General features: G+C 32.2%; 1 protein-coding gene across 2 annotated transcripts in view; it reads left to right on the top strand.

Annotated features, from left to right (window-relative positions):
* The window catches only part of CNTN1 (contactin 1), a 271,156-nt gene that overhangs the window by 176,530 nt on the left and 69,404 nt on the right, over window positions 1-25,222 (top strand). For both annotated transcript variants that reach the window (XM_039882303.1, XM_039882304.1), the window contains exon 16: window positions 12,438-12,558. In XM_039882303.1, the coding sequence (XP_039738237.1) occupies window positions 12,438-12,558 (121 nt within the window). The remainder of the gene's footprint in view (window positions 1-12,437; window positions 12,559-25,222) is intronic.

Genomic DNA, 25,222 nt, shown 5'->3' with positions numbered 1-25,222 from the left:
AGAAGTAAATGTTTAGGTAGCTTTCATAGTTATAAAACTGATGTCATTATCATCATTATAATTTAATTATTTTAATTGTTAAAATTAATATCAGAAGCTCTAATTAATGAACAGAGAATATAGAATTCAAAATTTAAACTTTTTAATTAAAAAACTTGTTTTTATTTTACAATTTAATTTTTAATAAGAAATTTTATCCAATAATCAAGTGTGCTTTAATTTTAGCTTGCTATTCTTGATTTTGACCACTCCGTGGCAACCTTGCATAAGGTTTCAAATTTCACAGTCTGGAATAATTATTTATGAAATTGAAAAATAATGTATTTCCCATATGCTTATATCTAAGATTTGTGATTATAGATGATTCTAAAATTTCTTTTAATCCTTTTTCCAATTATATTCATATAACTATCAGGAAAAAGTAACTATACATTTTTGAAGATGTGCATTTCTTTTAAGAATTTATAGTGAGCAAGAAACTAGACTTTTGGTGGTGAACATGCTATACTGCATACAGATATCGAATTATATTATACACCTAAACTTTATGTAATATTATTAACCAAAGTTACCTCAATAAAAAAATAAATAAAAGAATTTATAGTGAGCACCAAAAAGGTAAAAATAACATTGCCATTATATTTAATGATCCTGCTTTATGTAAAACTCCTATGAATCAATTTTTAAAATGCAACTATTAATTTTTAAAGTGTAAGTAAACAATACTGATTATGGAAAGACATTAAGAAGTTAAATATCTAATTTACCGGTCATGTCATTTATTTTTTCATTTGTTCAATAAATATTCATTGAGTGTTATATTATTACATAATCAGGGTCAATAAATGTTTTATTTAAACTTAAACTTATGCATAGAAGGATATTTAGAATATATGATCATAAATTTAATAACCTCGAAGTTTTGTTACAATGAGCTATTAAAGCATTTTATCTGGCATTCTTTTATTCTAAATCATGTGGTAAATACATAAAATGTTTAAGTCCAACTATACAATGGCTCCTATTTTGATTTTTAATTCAATTACTACTTATTCTTAAATACAAAAGGTAGTGTCATTTTACTTATCAATTTAATTTATAATTCCTCTTGTTCTAGAAAAGACAATCCCTCTTTTTCAGAGGCTATACCACAAACAGACCTGGGCTCAAGGCTCTATTTTTTTTTTTCACTTCTATTCTGTGACTCTGAGCCTATGATTAAACCTCTCTAAGCCTCAGATTTCCCCTTCTGAAAAATTTTATTAATAATTCACTTACTTCATTCAGGTTACATCATTAGGTTTGTAAAACCAGTTACTTCACAGTATTTTTTGTGAGGATTCGAATGCCTATAAAGTGCTTGGCACAAGATCTGGCAGATTATGATTATTATTTATACTCTTTATAATAGAGCAATTATTCCCTACAGAAAATTTCAAAAGCTTTTGCCAGATAGTTTTTGCAGGAGGGGCGGTACAGATCTCATTTTTCATAATATAATTCTCGCATTGCTTGCTGTGCTTGATAGCTAGTCTAAGACAAAAATTCTCTCTATTTACTTGCGAAGGGCAATGGAGGAGTAATAAATAGTCAACATTTATTGAGTATATACTGTTTGATCAACATGGAATTAAATGTTTTTTATGTATTTCTCAGTTGATTTTCACAGCAATCCTCTATGGAACACACATTATTGCAATTTTTCTCTATTTGAAAGGTAAGGAAATTGAGGATTAGAAAGGTTAAATAACTTGCCCAAAGTAATCATCCAACTAGCTAGTAGCAAAGAGAAGATTTGAAACCGCGTGGTCTGACTGTAGGCTCTGTGCTCTTTACCACTTCAGTTTTAAATCTATTGGTTAATATTCACGTCTATATCTATTTAGATAGCACCACTTCTGTTATTTAAAATACTGTACTGTTCAACTCATAATTTGTTCTATAATCTTGTTTAATGAGCCTTTTATGCTCGCTCAAGTTTATCCAAATTACTCCCTTTTTCCTATACTATTAGCTACGTTTGCAATACATTGTAAATCAAGTCTATAGTCTCAGGTGGTCTAACTATGAAGTTCTGGGCAATTCTTAATGATCACCTTTAGGTAGGTAGGTATATGTTTGTGTTTGCAAGTATGTGGACATGCATTTATTCTGACTATATTGACAACACCATTTGCAACAGAAGAAGACAGATTTCTTACCCTTAGGCTATTTTTCCTTTTTAAGAAAATATTAATTATACTGAACATGTCATAAAAATATGTTAAATATGAGACATATATATTTCATACTAGAATCTGTTATAAACTTAGACAGAAATTTCGCTTCTATAAGAAGTGTGAAGAGAGAGAGAAAAAGAAACAGTAATAATAAAGCAAAAGTCATTTTTTCTTCAAGTTTACTGTTTATCTGCTCACCGTTGGAGATTGTCTGGAGTTATGGGGCAGTATGTTGGAAGAGGAAAGGCAGGTTGAGCAGTAGTCCTAGCAAAGGCAAAAATCAAATTAGAGCTAGGGACAGCAGAGCAGGAGACTGAGCAGGCACAGTGATATGATAGAAGTGCTTAAGCAGGGGTTTTAAAACAGGACCCCGGGAGACTTTGGCCATATGTGGAGACACTTTTGACTGCCACGACTGCAGGGTATTTGGAAGGCTGTGTATTATGGGCATCTATTTAGCAAGACTGCCGTTAAACATCCTGAAATGCCCAGGATATTGCCCCACAAGAAAGAATTATCTGGTCCAAATTGTCAAATGTGCCAACATTGAGAAACGCTGATCTCAAGGGAGATAAAAAAGAGATTTAGGAATAAAGGGATTGGCCACTGAAAGGTTTTAAGCATGATGTGTTAGAAACAAAGAGAAGTTATATTGTTTTAATCATATGAGCATGCTGAAGACCAAAAAAAATTTATGAGGGTAGATTAAGCATTTTTCAAAATAACATGAGAAGTAGAGGATAGATTTCATGTGTTTTGTGAATTTAAGAATCATACATTTTAATGAGCAGTGAAAGAGAAAAACATGTAAAATGTATATATTTCCCTGTCATAGTTCTGTAAACTACACAAAACTGATAAAGCCATTCTACCTGGGGCCAAATCTTTTGTCTACTCTTATCAGTAATTAATTGGAAAAGAGGTAGAGAATTCTATCGCATCTCTCTTTTTGCATGGCTGTCTGAATGTATAACTTTTCTGATCTCCCTTTCACTACCCTAATAGCCTTTACTTACACCTAACTATTGTCTTTTATTTGCTCTTTTTCATTAGTAAACATGGAGGTAGGTATCTATGTTTGCTAGATGTGTCTATAGTTTGGTAAGCTTCTTTAGATCACCACACTTCCAGTGCAGAAACGACGTGAGCCAAAGTTACTCTCTAGTATAGCATCCCATAGTCCAGTTCTTAGTAAGCATGTGTTGATGATAATGCTAAATAAATGGAATTTATATATGGAATCCATACATAAATGGAATTTAAATATATCACAGCAAACATTTGTTCTTCAGAGATGCATTAGCTTGGGTGAATCTCCAAAAAGCCTTTACATCAAAAATTAAAGAGCCATTTGTTTTCCATAGAACTCTTCGCATACTTAAGCATTGTTGCAGTAATTATTTTGCCTCCTTATTCTTGTATAATACAGTAAATATTTAAAATAAAACTAGGAGAAAATAAGCATATAAACTTGGTGTCAGGAATTTTAATATTTTTACAACACAGACTTTGATGTTTTACTTTGGATATCACATTAACTGCTATTTTGCCATTAGCTGTTATATCCCCCGCACCCCGCACCCCCCCCAAAAAAACCTACCTAGTTTTTCCAGTTTGTTTCTAAGAATAGAACATTATCTAAAGATCTAGATTTTTGTTCTGGTTTTGCCATTGAAAAGTTATATAACCTTGAGCAAACCAGTTACTCTGAGCCTCATGCTTTTCATGTTATATGAGGAAGTTGGGCTACATAAGTTTTGAAAAACAACAAAAAGTTTTTAGCAGCAGAGTCTTTCTTGCCAAGAAAATTTAAATCTGAACTCCAATAAATAAAACTGATGAAGGTGAGATTTCTCTGATTGAAGAAATTTTGTGCATGTATATGTGCACGAATAAGAGACTACATAGCCAAAAGCCCTAACCACAGGGCCTCTCATTTCTTTCTCTCAAAAACAAAAACAAAAACAAAAAAACCTCCTCATTCTGATCCCTCCCTTCTACCAAACCGTCCATGAATGTCTTTAGAACTCTGACGCTAATGAGAAATCATTTAGAAACCATATGAATTAAATGATATCCAAGTTTACTTTCATCTAAAATATAGGTTCTAAATCCAAAACTTTGATGTTTTTGTCCAGTATTCAAAATGCTTAACAGAGACCTCAAGAAAATGTCTTTCTTTTTGAATTTTAATTTAAAATGAGCCAATTGATCAAAATTGGACTCTATAACCATCAAAACAGTCAAATTTAGGGATGTTCAAGATTTTCATTCGTTCTATAAATACTGAGTGCCTACTTAGTAATTATCCTTGAACACTTCTCTAATTCGCTTGTTTTTATATTTGCAATAACATTATTTTTATAAATTTTTGAAGTCATATCTTTTTAAATTTTTTACATTCAATATTCATGCTGGTGCATTAATTAAAATAACACTAACTTGAATATTACATAATATTAAGAAATTAGTGTTAATTATGTGTGAAAATGGTTTTGTGATTATGTAGGAGAATGGCCTTATTTTTTTGGAGAGTCAATGTAATGCTCTGAGGAATAAAGTATGATGGCATCAGTAATTTGTTTTTTAAAGGTTTAACAATAGATAGGTAGTAGATAGAGAAAAGGAAAGATAGAACTAGCCAGCTAGGTAATTAGATAAAGCAAATACAGCAGGGATTATAATTATTGAATCTAATTGGTTGGTATACAAGTAGCCATTATACTATTCTTTCTATTTTCTTATGTTTAAACATTTAAATAGGTTAAACATTTAATAAATTACTAAATAAAATAATACCATATTGTATTCTTCCTCTTATGAGAAAGTATCCACTTTTACATGACAGACTCTATGGACTTAAATCTTACTATCTGATCTGTAAAGCATTACTTTAGAAATAGCTCGACCTAGTGAAACCAGGACTACATATTAGCTATTAAGCCTTTAACCAGTAGCTTAACTCAAAATCTCAAATTCCTTGTCTCTAAAATGAAAATATTAATAGTATCTTTGTATTATAAAAATTAAATAAGAAAATGTATGTAAAGTAGCTAGCACATTGCCAGATAGCTAAAAGGCATTTAATAAATTAGATCAGGTATTAGGAGAGGTTCGGTAATAGTGACAGCCATGGCAGTAGCAATAGCAGAAGTAGTAGTAGCAGTCTTAATAGAAGTATTTGTAGCAGCTCGTAAGCCCAGCATTTCTTGTTCCATATAAGGTAGAAGCCTTTTTGCTTCACTTTGAACGTCACTTTATCTATGTGGAAATTAGAGCAATAGTACTCTAGTTGCTATAATCCTTAGCATCTCTTTTCTTGAAGATTGGGATGTATATTGAATGTTTCCAATATGTAGGCAATTGTTTTATTTTTCATATTTGTTGACATCTTGTGTTAGGATTTTGACAGATTAAGTCTCTGTGGCTTGAAATAATTCTGTTGGTATCCCATCTATCCCTGGAGAGTTACTTCTCTGTAATTTCAGGCAGGGTTCTTTGGAAAAGATGATAATGCTGGAGAAAAAAATAGAAGGCAGCAGAAAAAGAGGAAAACCAAATATGGGATGGATTGACTTCATAAAAGAAACCATAAGTATGAGTCTATAGGAGCTGACCAGGGCTGTTGAGGACAGGATATTATGAACACTTCTTATTCATAAGGTTGCCAGGAGTCACAGCCAACTCAGTGGCACATAACACCCTAATATTAGTAGCAGCAGTAGTATCCTATTTGCAGCAACAGTAGTAACAGTAGTAGTGGTTATAGTTATGGTAGTATTGTTTCCTCATCTCTAAAATATGGTTAAGAATAGTACCTATCTCATAGTGCTGTTGTTAAAAGCAAGTGAGTTTGCACACTTTAAAGCATTTATAATAGTTCCTGGCACCTAGAAATTCTTTACTAAACATTTGCTGTTAGTTGTCTTGGTGATGGTGGTGTTAAAGTTTGCAGTTGCATATAATGAATTTGCTGTAGTTATTCCTTCTTTAATTTAACAAGCTAAAATTAAAAAGAAAAAAATTTATTTTTCATAGATATAGCATGTATTATACATATATATAATAATTTTTTGCTTATATTGGGATATTCTCTTTAAAGGATATGCTTTCCTCCAACCTTCTATATTTGCCCCTTTATTCTGAATTTCAACAGAACAAAAGAGATGTTTCTGTTGATATGTAGCCATCACGAGCTCTACACTTTATCTAGACCTTGTATGTACCATATTGTACTGTATTACTTTGTTCATTATGATTATTTAAATTTGTTAATGCAACTTAGTAATTTAGTTTTATTAATACTGCTAGAATAGTTTTTCAGAGTTAGCTCATGATGGAGAGAGAAGGAAGAAATGGGCATTTATATGTGGGACATCTTTTGATTTAAACTGGGAAATTTCTAAGTGGTAAACCACATATACACTTTGGAACATCCCTGAGCTCTGCTATCACAATTTCCAGTATGTGATTCAACTCTCCTAATATGAAGGGAAGGATTTTGTGATTCAGCCAAACCGTGGTTTTTAGTGAAAATATAGAGAGCATTCGTATCTAATTTGTGGCTAGAATGTGCTGAGGTCCATGATCTTTACTTGCTTCGTAAGCGTTCTGTCGGCCACTAAGGACCTCAACTTCTGAGGTATGAAAAGTGCTAGTACCATTTATAAAAACTTCAGGAAAGCTTTTATACATGCACAACTATATTGGAAGTGACACAGTATCTTTTTCCTTTGCTTTCTTTCTGAGGCATTTCAATGCCACACCTTTGCCAAATATAGAGCAAATGAGAATAAATGCTAAAGTCACTTATTATTGCCTTATACAAGTAGGCCTATCATTACCCACCTAAGTCCTAATGTTTAAAAAAGAGCTGAATTTTAACATGTTTACCATTAAACTTTTAGAATAGTTTAATTAAAAGATTTTAGGAGTTTACTCTGATGATTTAGTAAGTATAAATTCGATATCATATTTTGACATAAAATAGTTTGTGTTTTTTATTACATGTGAAAAGTGTAAAAAGAATGACCCAATTATTGCTCTCAGAATAAAATAAGTAAATAGCAATATGTTTTAAACTTTGAGTAGGTGAGAAAAGGAGCAATTTTATTTAAAGAAAAAGATAATTAGGTATACAGCATACAAGTATTTTACAAAGAGCAATTACAGTGCCACAACTTGTGTGTTTTTATATTATTTTTCTGCCTTCAATTTTTAAATTTAATATTGAATAAAAATTTTTAAATTTTTAAAGAGTGTGTGTGTGTGTGTGTGTGTGTGTGTGTGTGTGTGTTTTAATTCCAATCTGACACATAGCTCATTGAAAGAGTGGGAGTTTAACAATAGGATTCTCTTTCATTTAGACACACATGAAGCAACCAAAGTAGTAAGTTCACCTAATGAAAGCATATAATAGAATTAGTGCTTTTTATTTTTGTGCAAACATTATTTTTCCCAAATATAACTATTATATGTCATAATAGTTTAAAAATATTTTATTTAATATCTTTCTACTAATGAATATTTAATGTCAAAGTACAATGCTATTAAGGATGTCAAAGCACATTAAAGCAATCTTTTACAAACATATAGTGTTTAAATTATTTTGTTTTAACATAATTATTTTAAACTTTTCCACTAGAAAATTACTCAGAAATATGTGTCAATTAGCCTTTATGATAGCTCAAGAAAAACTCTTTTATTATTACCTTCCCCATATACACAATTTTAGACTTTTTCTTTCAATAGTTTTTTAAATAGAGTTATAAATAGTAAAGTAACATTTCTTTACCTCCTCTCTTAGAAGAATTCTATTTAGTGTAGTATGAGGAGTTAGGCCAGGTACAAAGTTGAGCACAGTCCCCAAGATCATTTTCACTTCTGAGATCAACTAAAAGTTCCAGGGATTGCCAAAACCACCCTCAGCTTTGATTTTCTGGAAGGAACTCGCAGAACTCCCTGAAAGCTATTATATACTCAGTTTTTTACAGGAAAAGCATACAAATTAAAATCAGCCTAGGGAAGAAGTACATAGAGCAGAGTCCAGGAGAAGTACCAAATACAAAGCTTCCATTTTTCTTTCTCCATGGAGTCAAGATGCATTACTCTATCAGCGTTGATATGTAGCAATATGCACAAAGTATTGCCAACCAGGGAAGCTTACCTGAGCTTTGGCATCCAGAGATTTTATTGGGGCTTAATCACATGCATAATTGATTGATTACCCAAATAGTTAATCTCAGTCTCTAGGCTGACTGATACCACATGACCCAAAGCTCCTGCCCTGATTCCCAATGTTGTTTCTGGCAAGGCCCTACTGTAAAACTAGATAGGTGTGGCTAACTCCTATCCTAATCACACTATTAGACAGTCTAGTATGGCCCAAGATACCCAGGCTAAGAAAGACACATCGATTATCTTTCAGAAGCTGAGGACAAATAGCAGGCCTCTCTTGGGGTGAGGTCAAATCTTTGCAAAACATATGGATTGGAAAAATGCATTTCCATTTTCTTATATATTACTTGCATTCTTCTTTCTATAAATTTGTACATTATTCCTAAAATATTTATATTTCTTCATGAAATTAGTGTATAAGTAATTTGAAGTATATTATTAATGGATAAAAATAGTTATGGATAACAATAGTTGTTTGCAGATAACAATAGTTGTTCTCAATTCAGCTATTTTAACTTACAACATATCATACCTGACAAAAAAAATATGATATTACTAAACAAATTTAATAAAAATACTTTAGGTAATAATATTTATTAATTTTTATGTAATATTTGTTGAATTCCTCCTGCACATCAGATATTACAATAATTTATTTGTATGTAATAATAAATAAGACCTAGTCCTTCTTCAAGGAATTACAGTTTAGTAGAAGAAATGGACAACTAAACAATTATAGTAGAGAGATAGTTACAATGAAAATGTACAAAAGGCAACCCCTAATCCAGATTTTGGGTTCTAGAGAAGAAAGAGGCATCTAAACTGTGATTTGAAGTTGGCCAAGTTACAGAAGTGGGAGATGCAGGAATCCAGACAATGAAGTAATATGCACAAAGATAGGCAGGAAAGAAAATAAATGGTAAAGTATAAGGTGTTCACAGTGGCTAGGACAATGGAGGTGGGTAAGGAGGTGATCAGAGGAGGGAGCAAGAGTGTATATGTCATCCTGACACCAAAATAAGTTTCATTCTGTGCTTATGAAATGCCATAATTGTCATGAGCTATATGAACTTGCTAACCTAATTCTACTTTTAGCTGAAAAGAAGTAAACATGCATTATCTTAAGAGCAGCTGCCAGAATTCTTGATAAGCAAGTTGACGAGTTCATTCAAACAATGTATATTTAGTGTTGTTATGTTCCTGGCACCGTTCTGGTTCCTAGGGATAGAATACATATGGCTATACACATATGTAACACAGGTATACAATGCTTAACAAAACAGGTATGTTTTCTCCTCCATTAAACTTACAGTCCTCCAGGGAGACAGACTGTAATCATATAATTGTACAAATATTTCATTGCACTTGAGATAATAATACTATGTAGGGTAAAAGGTGCTATGACAAAATATAACAGAAAATAGAAAGACTTGCTGAGGAAATGACTTGAATTGGTATTGTTGGAGAGAGGATAGTGTTATTTAGGTGACCATGGTAAAGGAGTGGGGTACGAGGGGATCACATTTCAGGACAGGAAGCACCAAAGAAAACGCGAGATCAGAGAGAACAAGATACATTTAAGGTTCTAAAAAGGGAAAGTTCTTCTGGAGAACAGTGTAAGCGAAACGGTGGCACTTAAGTGAGCTGAAGTATTAGACAGAATCTACAGAATGGAGCCAGGTGGGCCCGTATAGCTCTTAATGTCTTTTATTCCAGGGAGGGGAAAGTTTTTAGAGGTTTCAGTTTGTATTTACAGAGAGGGACAATTTGATCATATTTCCCTTTTTAAAAGGTCACTCTGGGTGCCAAGTGGAGAAAAGAGTAGAGTGGAACAGGGACGGAGCTCGTGACTACATAGAACATAGTAATTCAAGGAGAGGTATTGGCAGCTTCAACAAGGGCAAAGGCAGTAGTGATGGAAAGGCATGGATCAATTCCAGTATTTGTGATGGACTAAAGAAGAGAATGGCTTGAGAATGGCCTCAAAATTTCTGGAAAGTGTGTTATCATAGATGATTAGAAAAGTTGAGTGTTTCGGGAAGAAAAGTCAAATGTTATTAGAAGTCAAATAAAGTGAGTTGAAAAAATAGGAACCAGATTAAATGGATTGAGGAGTAGGAGGTAAAAAAATGGAAAAAAAAATATTTTAAAAAGTAAGGTTTTACAAAATAAGCATCATCAGAAATCAAGCAGCCATCAACGAATTAAGCAGCTTAACATGAGGAAAGAATAATTGCTTCTAAGGGATAGAATTGAAGAACCGAAAGAAGTAAGAGATGGGAGTGGAGTGGGCACTGGGAAAGATGAAGGTCACTGAGAAATCCCTCTAACAATACAACCAGCAGGGCTTTTAAGAATAGAACTGTGGAATGGACTATAACTCTTAGTGTTGATTTGCCCTACCTTGTGGAATACAACCAGTTCCATCACCTTCAATTCTTCAGTAAACCTACTTTAGTACTAGAGTATACTTTGTGTTAGTAGATTTTATGACAAAATAGAGAAGGGCTGCATTTATAGTCTGGGGCTCATTGGATTGAGAAAGAAAACTGACCAAGAGAACAGAAGGAAAGAACTCCCGTACCCCAGGAATTTACAGAAAGCTTGGAAACTGAGTTTTTAGCCAATCTAGATCTCAAAGAACAAGAAGACCCCAATGGACATTAAATTGCATAACCTCTAGCTATGTTTTTACTAAAATTGACTAATATTTAGAAACAGGATGAGTGACCATTTACCAGTTCTTTATATGGAGATAGTAGTATTCTATTACAATCAACTAAATCAATCTCCTCAGATTATAAATAGCTATTATTATTAACTTTATTAATCAAACCAGGATTGCAAACCTAAACACTTTCCAAAATCAACAGGGAATTTAAGATATAAAGGGGCCACTGGCAGAACCTATGACAAAGCAGAGCATTTATTCCATGTAGTCATTAAAATAACAAAATTTAAAAAATTGCATGTCTGTCATATCACATAAACAATACCTCATCTGTTATGTAAAATATTAACCTAACCATTAATTACTTATTGTTTAATATATCTAGATATGTATTATTAGAATAGTAAATCAATATCTTTGGTTCTCAAGAAAACCACATTTCTATTTAAAATTGAGTTTTCTAAGTTTTCTCTTAAACTATTTTGGAGATAATAAACTTGGACTTGGGCATGCTCTCACTACCAAACAAGCTGTGTGACTTTAGTTAAATTACTTTGCTACTCTAAATCTCACTTTTATTTTTAATAAAATGGACATAATACGACCTATTGTCAGAAGAGACTTTAATGAGATAACATATATATATCTGCACAGCCCAGGACCTGGCATAGACTAGGCATTTAATAAATATTAGTTATTTTTAGAAATTGCAATGAGATGGTATCTTGCTATTTACAAACAAAATTCCTTCAATCCTCCTTTAAAATTTATATATATAACACTCTTCTGACCACTGGGAATAGGGCAGTAAATAAAACAAAAATTCTTACCCACATGGAGCTTATATTTTCGCAAAAAAGAATATGTAAGTAGAATTGTCCTTTTTGACAGTTTCTGCATACTTTTAGTATCTTTGTAAAGTGGACTGTGACATATCTTGAAATTAGTCAATTAGATTGGCTCTGCCAAATGAAATTAATAATTCTTCCTAGTCATATAGCATTTATTTATCCTCATTGACACTCAGCATTGATTTTTAGACCTTAACATTTCTCTTTAAAAGATACCAAGGAATTAGTTTCTTCCCTTGGTTTCTCTCAGTATGGGCCACTGATAATAGAAATAATAAAATGTTAAAGACATTAGGGCTAAAAAGGATCTTAAGTAATTCACTCACTTTATTTTCCACTTGAGATACTAAAGCCCAGAATTTAAGTAATCTGAGTAAAGAAATATGGTTATCATACCTACACCGGATGCCTTTTCATGGTGTTCATTTTGTTAGGGGAAAGACGTACCTCTTGTATCCTAAATGCCATATAATTGGTGAAAAATGTACTGATTTGAATGACTGTTGGTTTTGCTCACAGCTGGATGCCAATGGGGAGCTGCTCATCCGAAATGCTCAACTGAAACATGCTGGCAGATACACATGCACTGCTCAGACAATTGTGGACAATTCCTCAGCTTCAGCCGACCTCGTTGTGAGAGGTAAGAGTTTCAGTATTCTAAAATTACAAAGCCAAAAGTATTCGACTTGCATAAATATGTATAATCTTCTGGTAACTCTGGCACAAATTCTTATATATTTAGTGTCTTGATTCTTGAAAACAGCTTCTCACCCATGCCTAAGAATGATTTATGCCAGACAAGTAGTAAACAACACTGATTTTGTTTGTTTTACTAACTACATGTCTTCTAGAAAATTATACCACATACCTACTACTAAATGCCTGTGCTTATAAACTTAGTACTTACCAGAAGTTCTCAGTTCCTGCTAATACTTTTTCTGCGTTGAGTGTTGTTTCATTTTTATTTTTTTTTTACTAGTGCTCAAGTGTTATATATTTATTATTATCATATTAGAATAAAAAGTTAATGTATATGTATATCATGTTTCTATTTGTTGTTTGTTTTCAGACTGATGCTTTTATTTAATATAAATAATTGCGAGTGTGCTGGGATACACACTTACTAAAAATACAACCCCTTTGCTACTGACCTCTGCTTGTATAGATGTGATGCCAGCTCAGAACATGCCACATCTTTTTAAAAATTATATGTTGAATCTTCACTCACTACCTTTTTATAAATTTTGTGTTGGATCTTCACTCATTACCTGCAGAATGAAGACCATACCTTTTAGCTAAGCACCCGAGAAGTTCCATGAGCTGACCTCATCCTTAAACTTTAACGTTTCACTATTCCTCATAATCAACTCATCTCCAACTAGCCCACAGAAATCCCTAGGGTTTCTACCTCCGTTCCCTGGTTCATGGTATTTCTTTCATGTTGTGTTCTCAGTTTGTTGCTCAAACTTTACCTATTCTTCAAAGTCTGACTCAAGTATTAACAAATTCATGAAAGGAATTAACAAATTCCTGCTGTCTCAAATATGAGCCCCTCTTGTTTAAACTTTTATAACAATTACTACTTTCTCTAGTGTTTTACTGTAATCTGTGTACATGAGGTATCTTCTCTAAATTGTATAATTCACATATGTATTTTTTATTAATATTTAGTGAGCTCCAGAATTCTATTGCATAGTTTCATAACTCCCTTTTTCCCTCTGTGTCTTGATGTCAGGTTAAAATTTCTATTTTTTCATATTTCGCCTACTAGAAATAATTATTGACCATTATTTAATTGCACATTTTAGACAGTTTTTGCATACTCAGACAAATAAGATATCGGTGGTTTGTTTGTCTTAATACCCTTTCCAAATCCAGATCAGTATAATTTCACTTAATCTCATGCACCTTCTGCACTTCCCTCTGAGCAGTGGTAATATGGAATCATCAAGTCACATTGGGAAAATGCTGAAAAGCCTTTTATTTCAGTTGAATATGTTCTTTAATAGAGTGATAAGAAGTCTAGCTAAAGTTTCTTTATCAGAATTAACTTAGACATTCATTCCATACTTATTGAACTATTACTCCAAGACTACAAAATAAATAAATCAAAGAGAGTTTATTTCGGTTTGGTATTTCAATTAAGAATATTTTATTATGTAGGTCATCTATTGTCTTTGAGAGTTATCAGGAAGAGTGACCAGTTTACTTCTCTTTCTACTCAGACCACTTAGCTGTTAGCTATTTCCTGCAATAGTGTATGCATATATTTAATTGCAATTGTTTGCATCGTAAATGAATTAGCATTAATGTTACAGCAGGGGTTATGTTAGAATGCATGTACATTACTGTCTTCACATAATAATTACATTGTAGTAAACAAAGAGAAGAAAAAGTTTTATAATCGAAGAGTAGTAATGATATGATCAACACATACCTAGGTAATTAATCATCATAATGTGTATCTTACATATCATATAAAGCTATAAGCAGATATTGTGTGAAAATATAAAGTTTTTTTTTTTTATCTAAAGACTTTAGTCCCAAGGAAAATACCTTAAAGCAATGAAACTTGGCAAGTGCACTCAGTAGAAATAAGATAAAGGATTTTAAGCCCCTGTGCTATATCAGCATGTTAATAAAACTATAGGTAGATGAAAAGCATTGCTTAGTATTTTTAAAGTCAGCAGAGTCATAATCATTCTGCAAACTTTATTTCTAATAATATAAAAGGTATTCCTTTTATATCAAAAGACGTTGCAATTAAAATAGTAAAATACATTTCTGCATAATATGTGCCAATAATGTCTATAAAGTAGATCTTAAAATATGCTGTATATATTTAGCTCATGGGATATAAAATTAAGTAGTTTATTTCTTGTAATAATGGTGAGTAATATATAAGACATACCATGTCTTAAGTAATATTATTATTGGTCTGTTTATCTACTTGATTATTTTTTATCTAGTCCAGGAAATTATAACCTAGAGTCTATGAACAGGCTTCAAGGGGTCCACAGACCTCCTGAAATTGTATAGAAAATTCGATGTGTATGTGTGTTTTCCTAGGAAGAGTATTTATAATTTCCACCTTCATAGCCATCAGTGGCCCAAAAGGCCACAATTATCTTGTGACTTCAATTTAAAATAATTTTATATCAGTGAAGGAAGTAATTTTAGAGTCAACCTTTTAAAACAGATGTGTGTATAATATAGCCGAAGGAATTTAAAATCCAAACAACTGTTAATTGCTTAATGCTTAAAAAACCTTTATGGTTTAAAACTATTCCTAGTTAAAAAAAAAAAAAAGAACTAGCTAAGAGACTTCAAATGCTTTTAGACTTCTTATATAAAAATTCAAACTACAAGGATTGATACACATTTCCTTTTTGTTGTTGTAATGAACGCTTTACTTCTTAGGTTCCATAAAAGTGTATTTCAGGTTACTCCTTCAAGAGTTTTAATGCATACAAACAGCCATGTATGTACATTGTTTAGCAAAAGATATTTCTGGAGGATTTAAAGTTCTTCAGCTAAAAAAGTATCATTCAGGGGAAAAGGTTTTTCGGGATTTATTCAGCAGTATTTGGGGGAACATTTATGCAACTTGCCAAATCTAAATTCTCTTTCATGAGTGCGCTTTTGGACAACACTCAAATATAGACCATAAAATTAGGCCACAAAAGCAAGAAATTAGGCTTTGACTTTTGTGTTTTACTTCTTTCCATGACATTTCTGCTGTATTATAAATATCTTTGGAAATCCTACCAGCTATTAGGAAGACTTTCTTGACATCTGGCTGAACATAATGTTTGCCACAAAAATTGCCAAAATAGAAAATGCAATCATGATTATAATTTTTAGATCTCTCTTTTTTATATTTTTTTATATCATATTAAACAAAATTTTATAATTCAAGGCTGAAATTTAAAAACAAACAAAACAAAAAAAGACTTTTATTATCTGAACTTTTCTTTTGGTCTGATTCTCAACCCTAGCATATGCTATATGAAATTTGGAAATGTTTTGAAAAAAGAGTAACTGAAATCAAAGCGAATAATATACAAATTGTGTAAATTATTATATACCCAAATCAAGTTTGTATTTTTATATTGTTAGAAGCTTATATTTATATCTTTTTTAAATTAGAGAATCGCTGTTTTATTAGAAAGTAGTAATAGAAAGGGGAAATTTTAATAATAAATACAAATCTAAAAAATGTAATTTAAAATTTTTCCTAGTGCAAAGAAATTTTCTCCCCCTCCCTTTTCTTTCAGTATGTCCTTTAGAAAATTTGAGATTATAAATACTATCTCTGCCTTTTTGAGGTGTATGTAAATCTTTTTAAATGGCAAATAAGCTTCTTGCCAGGTTAGCATCCCAGGAATATTCTTTAGTACAGAGTAGGGTATCTCGTCAATATTATTGTAATGGTTGTGTGTAATCAGGAGGATCACTTCATGGATTGTATAAATGTCTAATTTTCTTAAATTTTAAAAAATGAAAAAAAAGAATGATACATATACTGTTTTTTATTTAAACACGGACACTGTGTATGTGTGTGTGTGTGTATGTGTGTAAATCTTTCCAAATTATTTCTAAGACCAAAAATACAGTTGTAGAATGAAAATGAATGTAAGTTAGATGTCATATTTATTTGATATAACCCACTGAAGTTTTTATTACTTGGCCTAATGACATGGTTACCAGATTCTTTCTTAAGGAGGTCATTTTGGTTGATGACTAACTCACTTTTAAATCTTGTGTTGGATAAGTTAAGGTAACATAACAAAATAAGTAGCCTGATGGAAGCTGTAGTCTGAAAAAAATTGCTATATTTTAAGTCATTATCATTATGGTTGGCTAATGGTCTTTTCTACAGAAAATACTCAAGTATTTATTACTCCTAGTTGTTCTATATTAGCAGAGTTCATATCCAGAGCTTATCTCTCTTCACTGTCCAGGCAAAAATATTTTTGAATCATTTACTCGGAGACGTTGTTCCAGATCAATTAGTACTCTTTCTTTAAAAAATGCGAAATAAACATTTTCTTTGTTTATGATAAAAAGAGTTCCAATGGCCCTATTATTGGCAAATTATGCATTAATTACATCTGTTTTTCTTTTAGCTTCTTCACCATAGCTATATAAAGTCTCTGCATTTATGTTCAAATTTGAATATACAATTTTAAATCTAGAATTAATTCCAAAAGTCATCTAAGCAATTCTCATCCCTTTATTTTAGAAAACTTGGACTCTGAAAGAGATTTGTTCTGTTTTACCCACCTACTTCATTGCAATCACTTGGAACCCCAGTCTACTTTTCTCATTATACTAGGCTTCATTCAGACAGTATGAATACATAAAATCTATAGTTAATTTCTAAACTTGTATAGCTAATATTTTAAAACTTTAATAGTCTAAAATTTTCTACAATTAATTTGATATAGTCCAGAAAGATTACCTAGTCTGTTCTAGAATCATTGCCACTAAGTAGCAAAAGTTACTGATTGCAGTTTTAACTCTTTTCTGTTCCTTCCCATTATCTGGCACATGCTAATACATAGTAGTTTAATTTCTAAAACATTATGGGAAAAGATTATGCCAAAAACACTAAAAAAAAAAAAAAAGGTTAAATTATTAACTCTTGGATTATTTAGAGTTCTATTTATATGGTTAACTCAGGTACCTTGGATATTAGTGAAAACCAAAAGAACAGAGTCTGCTCTCATATTAAGAGTTTGTGAAACTCTCTCTTCTTTTTTTATATTTGTGAAACTTTTGGTGCTAAATCATCATTTAGATTTCTGTGGTTTCTGGCATAAATATTCACATCGTGTCCAAGAACTCCTGCATGTATTTAAATTATTATTAAATAAACGAATGTGGATTTATATTCAAAATTATTATTAAGGCACTGCATGCCTAAATTAATTCGAAAAGAGTTTTAAATTAATCAATTTAATTACTATAAAATTAGGAAGAACAGACAAAATGGTTTCTATAGTATACACACTGTTAGACAAACATACAAGTACATACACCTAACCACACCCACCACCCCCACATATTCACACACTCATGTGAAGAGATCCAGAAAAGAGATATACACATAGGCAGAAAGATCCAGATCATCACAGTCAAATCAAAGAGAATAGTTGAGGTAGTTTTTTGAGTATTTGGGTCAGAAAAACACACATTTACCTCAGATACTTGGATAATTGCCTCTGCTTTCCACTTGCTTTGGCCAAGAAAGTTTGCCACAAAGACAGACTAAAGATTCCAGCTCATCAGCCTCTGTAGGACTGAGGCAGGAAAATGGCCTTCGCAGCCCGCACTGGCTGGAACAATGACGGACTGGGCGCCATTCTTAGGCATCCTGACCCCACTTGGCAATAAACCACAGCAAGGCATCTATTAATAGCAGAGTCTGGCCAGAAATTAAGCATTCTCTTTTTCATTGAGAATCAACAAATTCAAAAACTACTAGAGGCCAGTTCTCCATAACTGTTACACTCTAAAGCTGAAATAATGAGCTGAATGTATATCTGTTTATAATAAATACAGAAGTGAGAAAGTAATTTGATTGTTTCAAAGTTAAAATGTATTAGTAGTTTTATTTTTTTAAGCTTTAGTAAAAATAACAGCTTTCTCAATTTTTACTGACGTTAGAAAGTACATCAGTGGTTTGAAATTTTATTTTGCCAGGTAAGTTCAATGCAAAATGATATGAATTCAAGAAAATTTTCAAATATATCAACAAAGTATATAGTTCATTCAGAATGAGTCAAGCTGTTTGAAGCTTTCAGATTGTATTGAGAATTATCTAGTTTAACATTTCATTTTATAAATTCAAAAATTAAAACAATGGTTTTAATGGGTATAAACCAGTAGACAACACTATAAAACATGCACCATATAAAGTTAGATCACTTTTTCCTCACTGGAGTATAGTGAGAGAAGTTTCTTTAGAGTATTTCTTGCCTTCTTCAATTAATTGCTCTTGATTCTGTCTCATAATCAAACCGGTCAGCTTTGGGCAAATTGGAATTTATTCATCGTTGCACAGTTTGTCTGTATCCAAGCCTCCCTTAAAAAGTTAAAAAGTAATCAGTAGATTTAGGGCTCCTCACTCTGATTCCAGGAGGAAAGCAGGAAAGCTTTACAGGCCTAATAAGCAAGCCATGTTTTTAGATGCTCCATTTCATTGTTCCATCACAGACTTTATGTACCAGGCAACGATACCAAACTAAACTGACAATTATGCCAATTATGTCAAATTACAAGAGCAATACAGATATACAGTGATATCCAAAATACTTTATGAGCATCAAAAATGGCAATTAGTTAATATTTTTAAAATAATTTTAGTTTATGTTGGCATAATATTACATTTGCTACTCTAATCTTTGTGCTGTGAAAAGACATATTATAAATATAAAATAAATAAATAAAATTGTATAATTTAATGTATAACATATGACATATGAAAATATTATAATTATATAGTATATATTATAAAGAAATACATATTATATATCATATATTATGTATTTATTATATTATATAAAGATACATAACATTTATTTAAGACATTATTTACCAGGTACTATTTTAAGAGACAGATACTACTACTATTTCCAATTTCACATGAGGAAATTAAGTCCCAAAGAGGCTAGCTTACTTGACCAAGATAATACAACTACAAAATAGAGTCCAAGCAGGCTGACTTCAGATATAACCCACAGCTTATTGCTATAATACAATATAACCAAAGACTAATTCAGATATATTTAATTAGATAAAATAATCAATGTGGAAAAATTACAACTTAGGCCTTTCTTTTCTTTTTTTTTGGTAAGACTTGTTTATTCTATAGAAAGTCACTGATGATGCAGATTTTGCCTATGATATATTTGTGGCTGGCCTAATAACAAGGGAAAACTCTGATAATTTATATTTTTTTCAGTTAGTGTCATACAATTATAATTAAAATAACAAAAAGAGTAAATAAATTATAGTAGATGGTTTTAAACCTTGATTTTGTGATGTGTTCTTTGGCTTTAAAAATGATTCACTAAAAATGTTTAACTGTCCTAGATTATAATATATATGTCTACAAGATTTTTATATAAATTTTATCATGTCATTCTAACAAAATTGCTGCAAAGTAGTAGTGCAAGGACTGGTAATTACATTTCACAGGCCAAGGAAGTTTTAAAAAGAAAGTAAAAAAGAAAAAGAAGTATTCCCTAGTTCTCACATGATAAAGCAAGACGGTGCTTAGGTATCAATGCTCCAACTTCACTACAGCACTTACTTTTCCTCGCTACTCCGTTGGTTTAACTTCCACAAATACAAAAAGCCAAGCACATAATTTTTATGGTACATCTGGCTCACTGTTGATATATGGTTTATTTTATCAAATTAATTATATTATCCACTCAAAACACTCAGAGGTATTGTTAATTCAAAGGCCAATTAGAGAGTAGAGTATAATTTTAAGTTATTTGAAATTAGAATTTCATAATATCTTCTCTTTTTGGTTCATTTTATTAAACAGAAGAAAGCGAAAACAATACCTTAGCTTCATTAATGCAAAAATAACCAAAGAAAGACTTAATGGTGTAAAATCCCTTTTTAAAAAGCACAATAATTTCTTAGCTATGATTTCTGTGGAGTCTGCCTTTTCAAATCTCAGGAATGTCACCGTTCTCTCCTCCTGGTGCCTTTTGCAGGTTGGCTGCTGCCACCACATCTCCCTGTCCCAAGCCCAGCCCCTGGGAATTTGATTAGGTCATAATTGTTTTTTAATCCTAAGAAAATGAGAATGAAGGAAACTCAGGAAAAGCTTTTATTCTCTAAATCTATGGTCAATTTAAGAAGTTTCAGAGAGAAGATCTTAACCTTTTGAATTCCTATCACATAGTCCTTAAAGTATCATCATCACTGGGATTAAGATATACTCAAAGAGAAAGGAAGAAATGTTAAAAGTTTTCCAACTGGCAGTAGAATCTCTCTTGGTATTTTACATATCCAGCAGTTTCATAGTTTGTACCTTTCTCACTTCTTCCTTGAAGGTGCCTGCCTATAGGACCCCTGTGTTCTCTAAATTTGGTTTAGGACATCTTATTAGATCAGCACAGCAGTGAGTTCTTAATCTTTTCTGTGCCTCAGCATTTTTTCATTATAATGTTTAACTGCACAATGCCCCAATAAGTGGATGCATATTTTAGCATAAATCCAAAAGGCTCTTTTTTTCTTTTCTGGAAAAGTAAAACACTATCTTAATTTCTAATTGCCCAATGTTGGGCATTAGTAATGGTTATTCTGTGGACACCAGAAGAGGTGAGGAAGTTGGTTGTAGTTCACTTGCATTTCCCAGGGCACTGCTGGAGGCTCCAACCACCTTATTTGAAAGTGCATTGGGATGCAAGTGAGTGAGAGTTAGCTCACTACAGGGATAACTTTGAATCTGCTTCATTTTTATTAAAAAATAATGTATAACATTATGAATTTTTAATATTATATTAGTAGCAAATAATCTGTGACACCCTAGTGTGTAGGGATTGCTCAGATATCACAGACTAGTCTGGGGTCAATCACACTGGAAAACACACTTTCAAGCATCAGCTCCTTACAGTCTTAGTGGCTCTTAACGACAGGCCACTGGAACCCCTCCACACATTCCTGAGAACTTCTCCCGGAGCAAGGGACTGTTACAGACAGGAATATGTCAGATCCATCCGATGTCTGTGGTTTAAAGAACTTAGAGGACCACTGTCTGATATGTTCCTGCATAGGCTGATAGCTACTATAATTAACTCAAGAAATGGCTTCCACTATGGAGCAGTTTAGAGAGGCTCCCTGTGAGACCATTCATAGCTCCCTCTCTCTAGACTTTACACTTCAGGTTGCAGATAAGCAACCTGGTAATATAGCAAAAACTACCAAAACTTCATTCAAAAGTGGGGGAGGGGGAGAATATATCTAGAATTAGCAATTTTTGTGACCATCGATCATAAGGGCTAAATTTACTACAAACTGTCAGCAGAAATAAGTTTTTCTAGATACTATTTCTCCTGGGAGACACTAGTGGTTATAAGTGGTCTAGTTCTAATAATCAAACTGTCTTTAGTATGGGTAGGTGAAAGAGGTAGACAATCATCTCCTTAATTGCATGATTTTCTACAATAGTATAATTATACTAATATATGCGTAAAGTCATTAAAAGATCTGCATGGTGCATTGAAATTAGAATTAAATATGGCTTTTGACATTAGACAAACATAGATTAGAAACCTACTTCACTTACTGAATAATCTGTGGTCTTTGACTAGTCAGTTAATCACTGTAAGCCTCAGATTCCATACTTGTGAAAGAATAATAATAGTTACAGTTCGCAATTGCCCATGGTGACTTTTTATAAATGTTCCTTTACTTCCTTCCTCTTTGCTATTGATGTATATTTAGACATAAAGAAATAAATACAGTATTACTGAAGACACAGGTCCCAACGACACCCAGCCTCATCCACTGATTAACTTTTTAGGATCATTGCTTTAATTCATCCTCAGTGCTTATGATTTACTTAGAAGACTTCAAGGTATAAGCTTATGTTTTAGTATATAGACTTGTACTGTGTGGAGTGAAATTACAAAAGCTCTAGGAGTTTTGGCTTTTAGAGGAGTGGGGTGAGGCTCCAGATACAACTCCTGTTTTTTAGGAAGTCGGTCACTATTTTTGAGGGAGAGGGGTTTGATTAGGCCAAAGTTTGTCACTTCAGCCTTCTCTCTTTTGAACACCCATCTCCAGCATTAAGATGTTTTTCTTTGTTCATTATTCCAATTTACCTATCAAGGAAACATGGCAAATCTCCAAAGTACATGGCTTCCTGCCCCTATCTGGGCATCCACAGTCTCCCTTCAGCCTTGATCTTTCCTCTTGCAGGTAAAAACAGAAAAGATGGAGAGAAAAACATGGTGGATCCTTTTCTCCCCGTTTGTGCGAGCCTGCCTCCAACCTGGTGATCGTTGACACTCACCACTTGTGTGAAAGCCTTTTTTTTTTTCAACGTATTATACTAAATCTTACTAATTAACTCAGTCTTGTAGCTTCTGCAGTTCTCTCCCCAATCTAGTTTTTAGAGGATTGATTCCCTTTTGAAACTTCTAAACATACTTTGAGCAGAAAGATCTTTAAAAATATAATTATACGGCTTCACTAATATCTAAAAAATGCCTAGTGAACTAACTCAGTATATCATATAATGGCCCAGTAAATTTTTTTGTGTTTCATGTTTTGTTTTTCTTTGAAATTATATATCTTAGAAATTAGCTTATTATTTGAAAAAAATTATAAAGAACTGGTGAATTATGATATAGGAGTATTGCTACTGAACGAGCTGCTAGAATATCCAAGCAGGTGATAAACAATGTTGTCAAATTCACTAATGAGTCATCTTAATTAGGAATAAGCTAAGGGGCATTACTTCAGTGACATTTTGTATCCTGGTGCCATACATATTCTTTGGCAAGAAACGATGAAAAGCAGCAGTCAACAACTGAAGACTGTCCATGGCTCTGTAGGGTATTTGGAACGATTCCTGGGATTGGGAAGTGAAAATAGATAGCATGTGTAGAAAACTGTCATCCCAATAGCAAGATTTAAGTGAAGATGACTAAAGCCATTAAAAGCATGCATGCATATTTAATTTTATTAACTCCTACTGTCAGCCTTCTTAGAGCTTTTCTTTTTGAGTAAGGTTGTTACTTTTATTAGAAGGATTTGGGCAGAAGTGAAGGATTAAAATTAAAGTGCATAAAATTCTTTCTAGAACTGCTGAAATTTTATTGTTTGAAAATACTTTCATTTTCCCCCTTTGGTCAAGTAGACATGCTTAAAATTCTTGTTTCTTCACATGAAATAATTTTGCTCTTCTTAAATGGGTAAATGTTTAGGTGTGGGATATTATATGAACTTCTCATTTAGTAAGTCTAGTAACCTCATCTGTGGTTGGAAGAACTCAGGAAAGCTTTAAGGGATATGGATGTGATACACACACACATACACACACACACACACACACACACACACACACACACACACACACCCCTCTATATATGAACTATATGAATAGTTTTCTTTTTAAAATAATTTATTAGTTATCTAAAGGAATAAATATCTCTGGCTCAAGTTGTTAATTATTTTCATCTTTTTAATTTTTTTTTATTTTCTAGTTTCAATTATTGTCACAGAAGGATTTATTTTAAGATTTAGACTAGAGAGCCAGATCAATTGCCATTTTAATAAGTTATTTAAAATAATTTGAAGATCTCATGTATTTGTAAACATTACCATTGAGATGTGTGCATGAATCATTGTGGGTATTATCTTACACAGTGCATCATTGAAAGTATACCACCAAGACCAGGTAGATACATAGTTTTGAAATGAAAGAATAAAAATTAGAAAGGAAACCACAAGACAAGTGTGATTGATGCCAAGAAAGGGAGAATATACCTATTTAGATAAACTGCATCGATATCAACTAGAATTATACAGATTCATGATCTCCCTTTATCCTCATTTTCATTTCTATTTGGGACCAAAATTCACTTTAATCAATGTTAGAGGTTAAAAAACTACCATACTCCTATTAAATGGTAGAGTAGAGATATTTAATGTTCAGCTTTATCTTAGTATAAAGCTGAATATATCTTAGCTTTTAACACTGATAATACCACAAAACATCGATTTGTGTTTTATAACCTTATAATTCAGCCATTGTCTTAACAATTATCAGAGAAAGAATAGGCCTGTAGTAATAAAGGAACTTTAATTGACATATTTGGGAAAAGAAGAAGCCACATTCCCTAATATAACTCTTTTTTCAGCATTGTTATTTTAAGATTATTTTATTTTGAAAGAGAGGATAATTTGTTCTGATTTTTTTTTGTTTCCTTAATATTTGGTTTATTAAAATTTGCTATTTTAGTAAACATAAATAATGAATCACAGCATATTTGTATATGATGCTTTGTTTTTACTTATGGACTGGGAAATGGCATGTGGAAAGAGAATGACAATACCAGGATGTCCTTCAGGCTTAACATCAAGGTTTATATTAAATATATATGCTATGTGAGATGAAGTCTCAACAGGGCCAGAAGATTTTTGTGTCCAGTTCTAACTCTTGTTTAGAAAGCTAGTGAGTGTTTAAGAGGGAGAAACTACATTAGGACTATTACCTAAAGATTGGTACCAACTCAAGTGATGTGTGGGAGATAGTCAAGGCTGCTATG

This window comes from Pteropus medius, unplaced genomic scaffold (genome assembly GCF_902729225.1).
Source record: "Pteropus medius unplaced genomic scaffold, Ma_sr-lr_union100, whole genome shotgun sequence".
Taxonomy (NCBI): Eukaryota; Metazoa; Chordata; class Mammalia; order Chiroptera; family Pteropodidae; genus Pteropus; species Pteropus medius.
The sequence above is the reverse complement of the archived record's forward strand: the minus strand, read 5'-3'. Positions and strand labels throughout refer to the sequence as shown.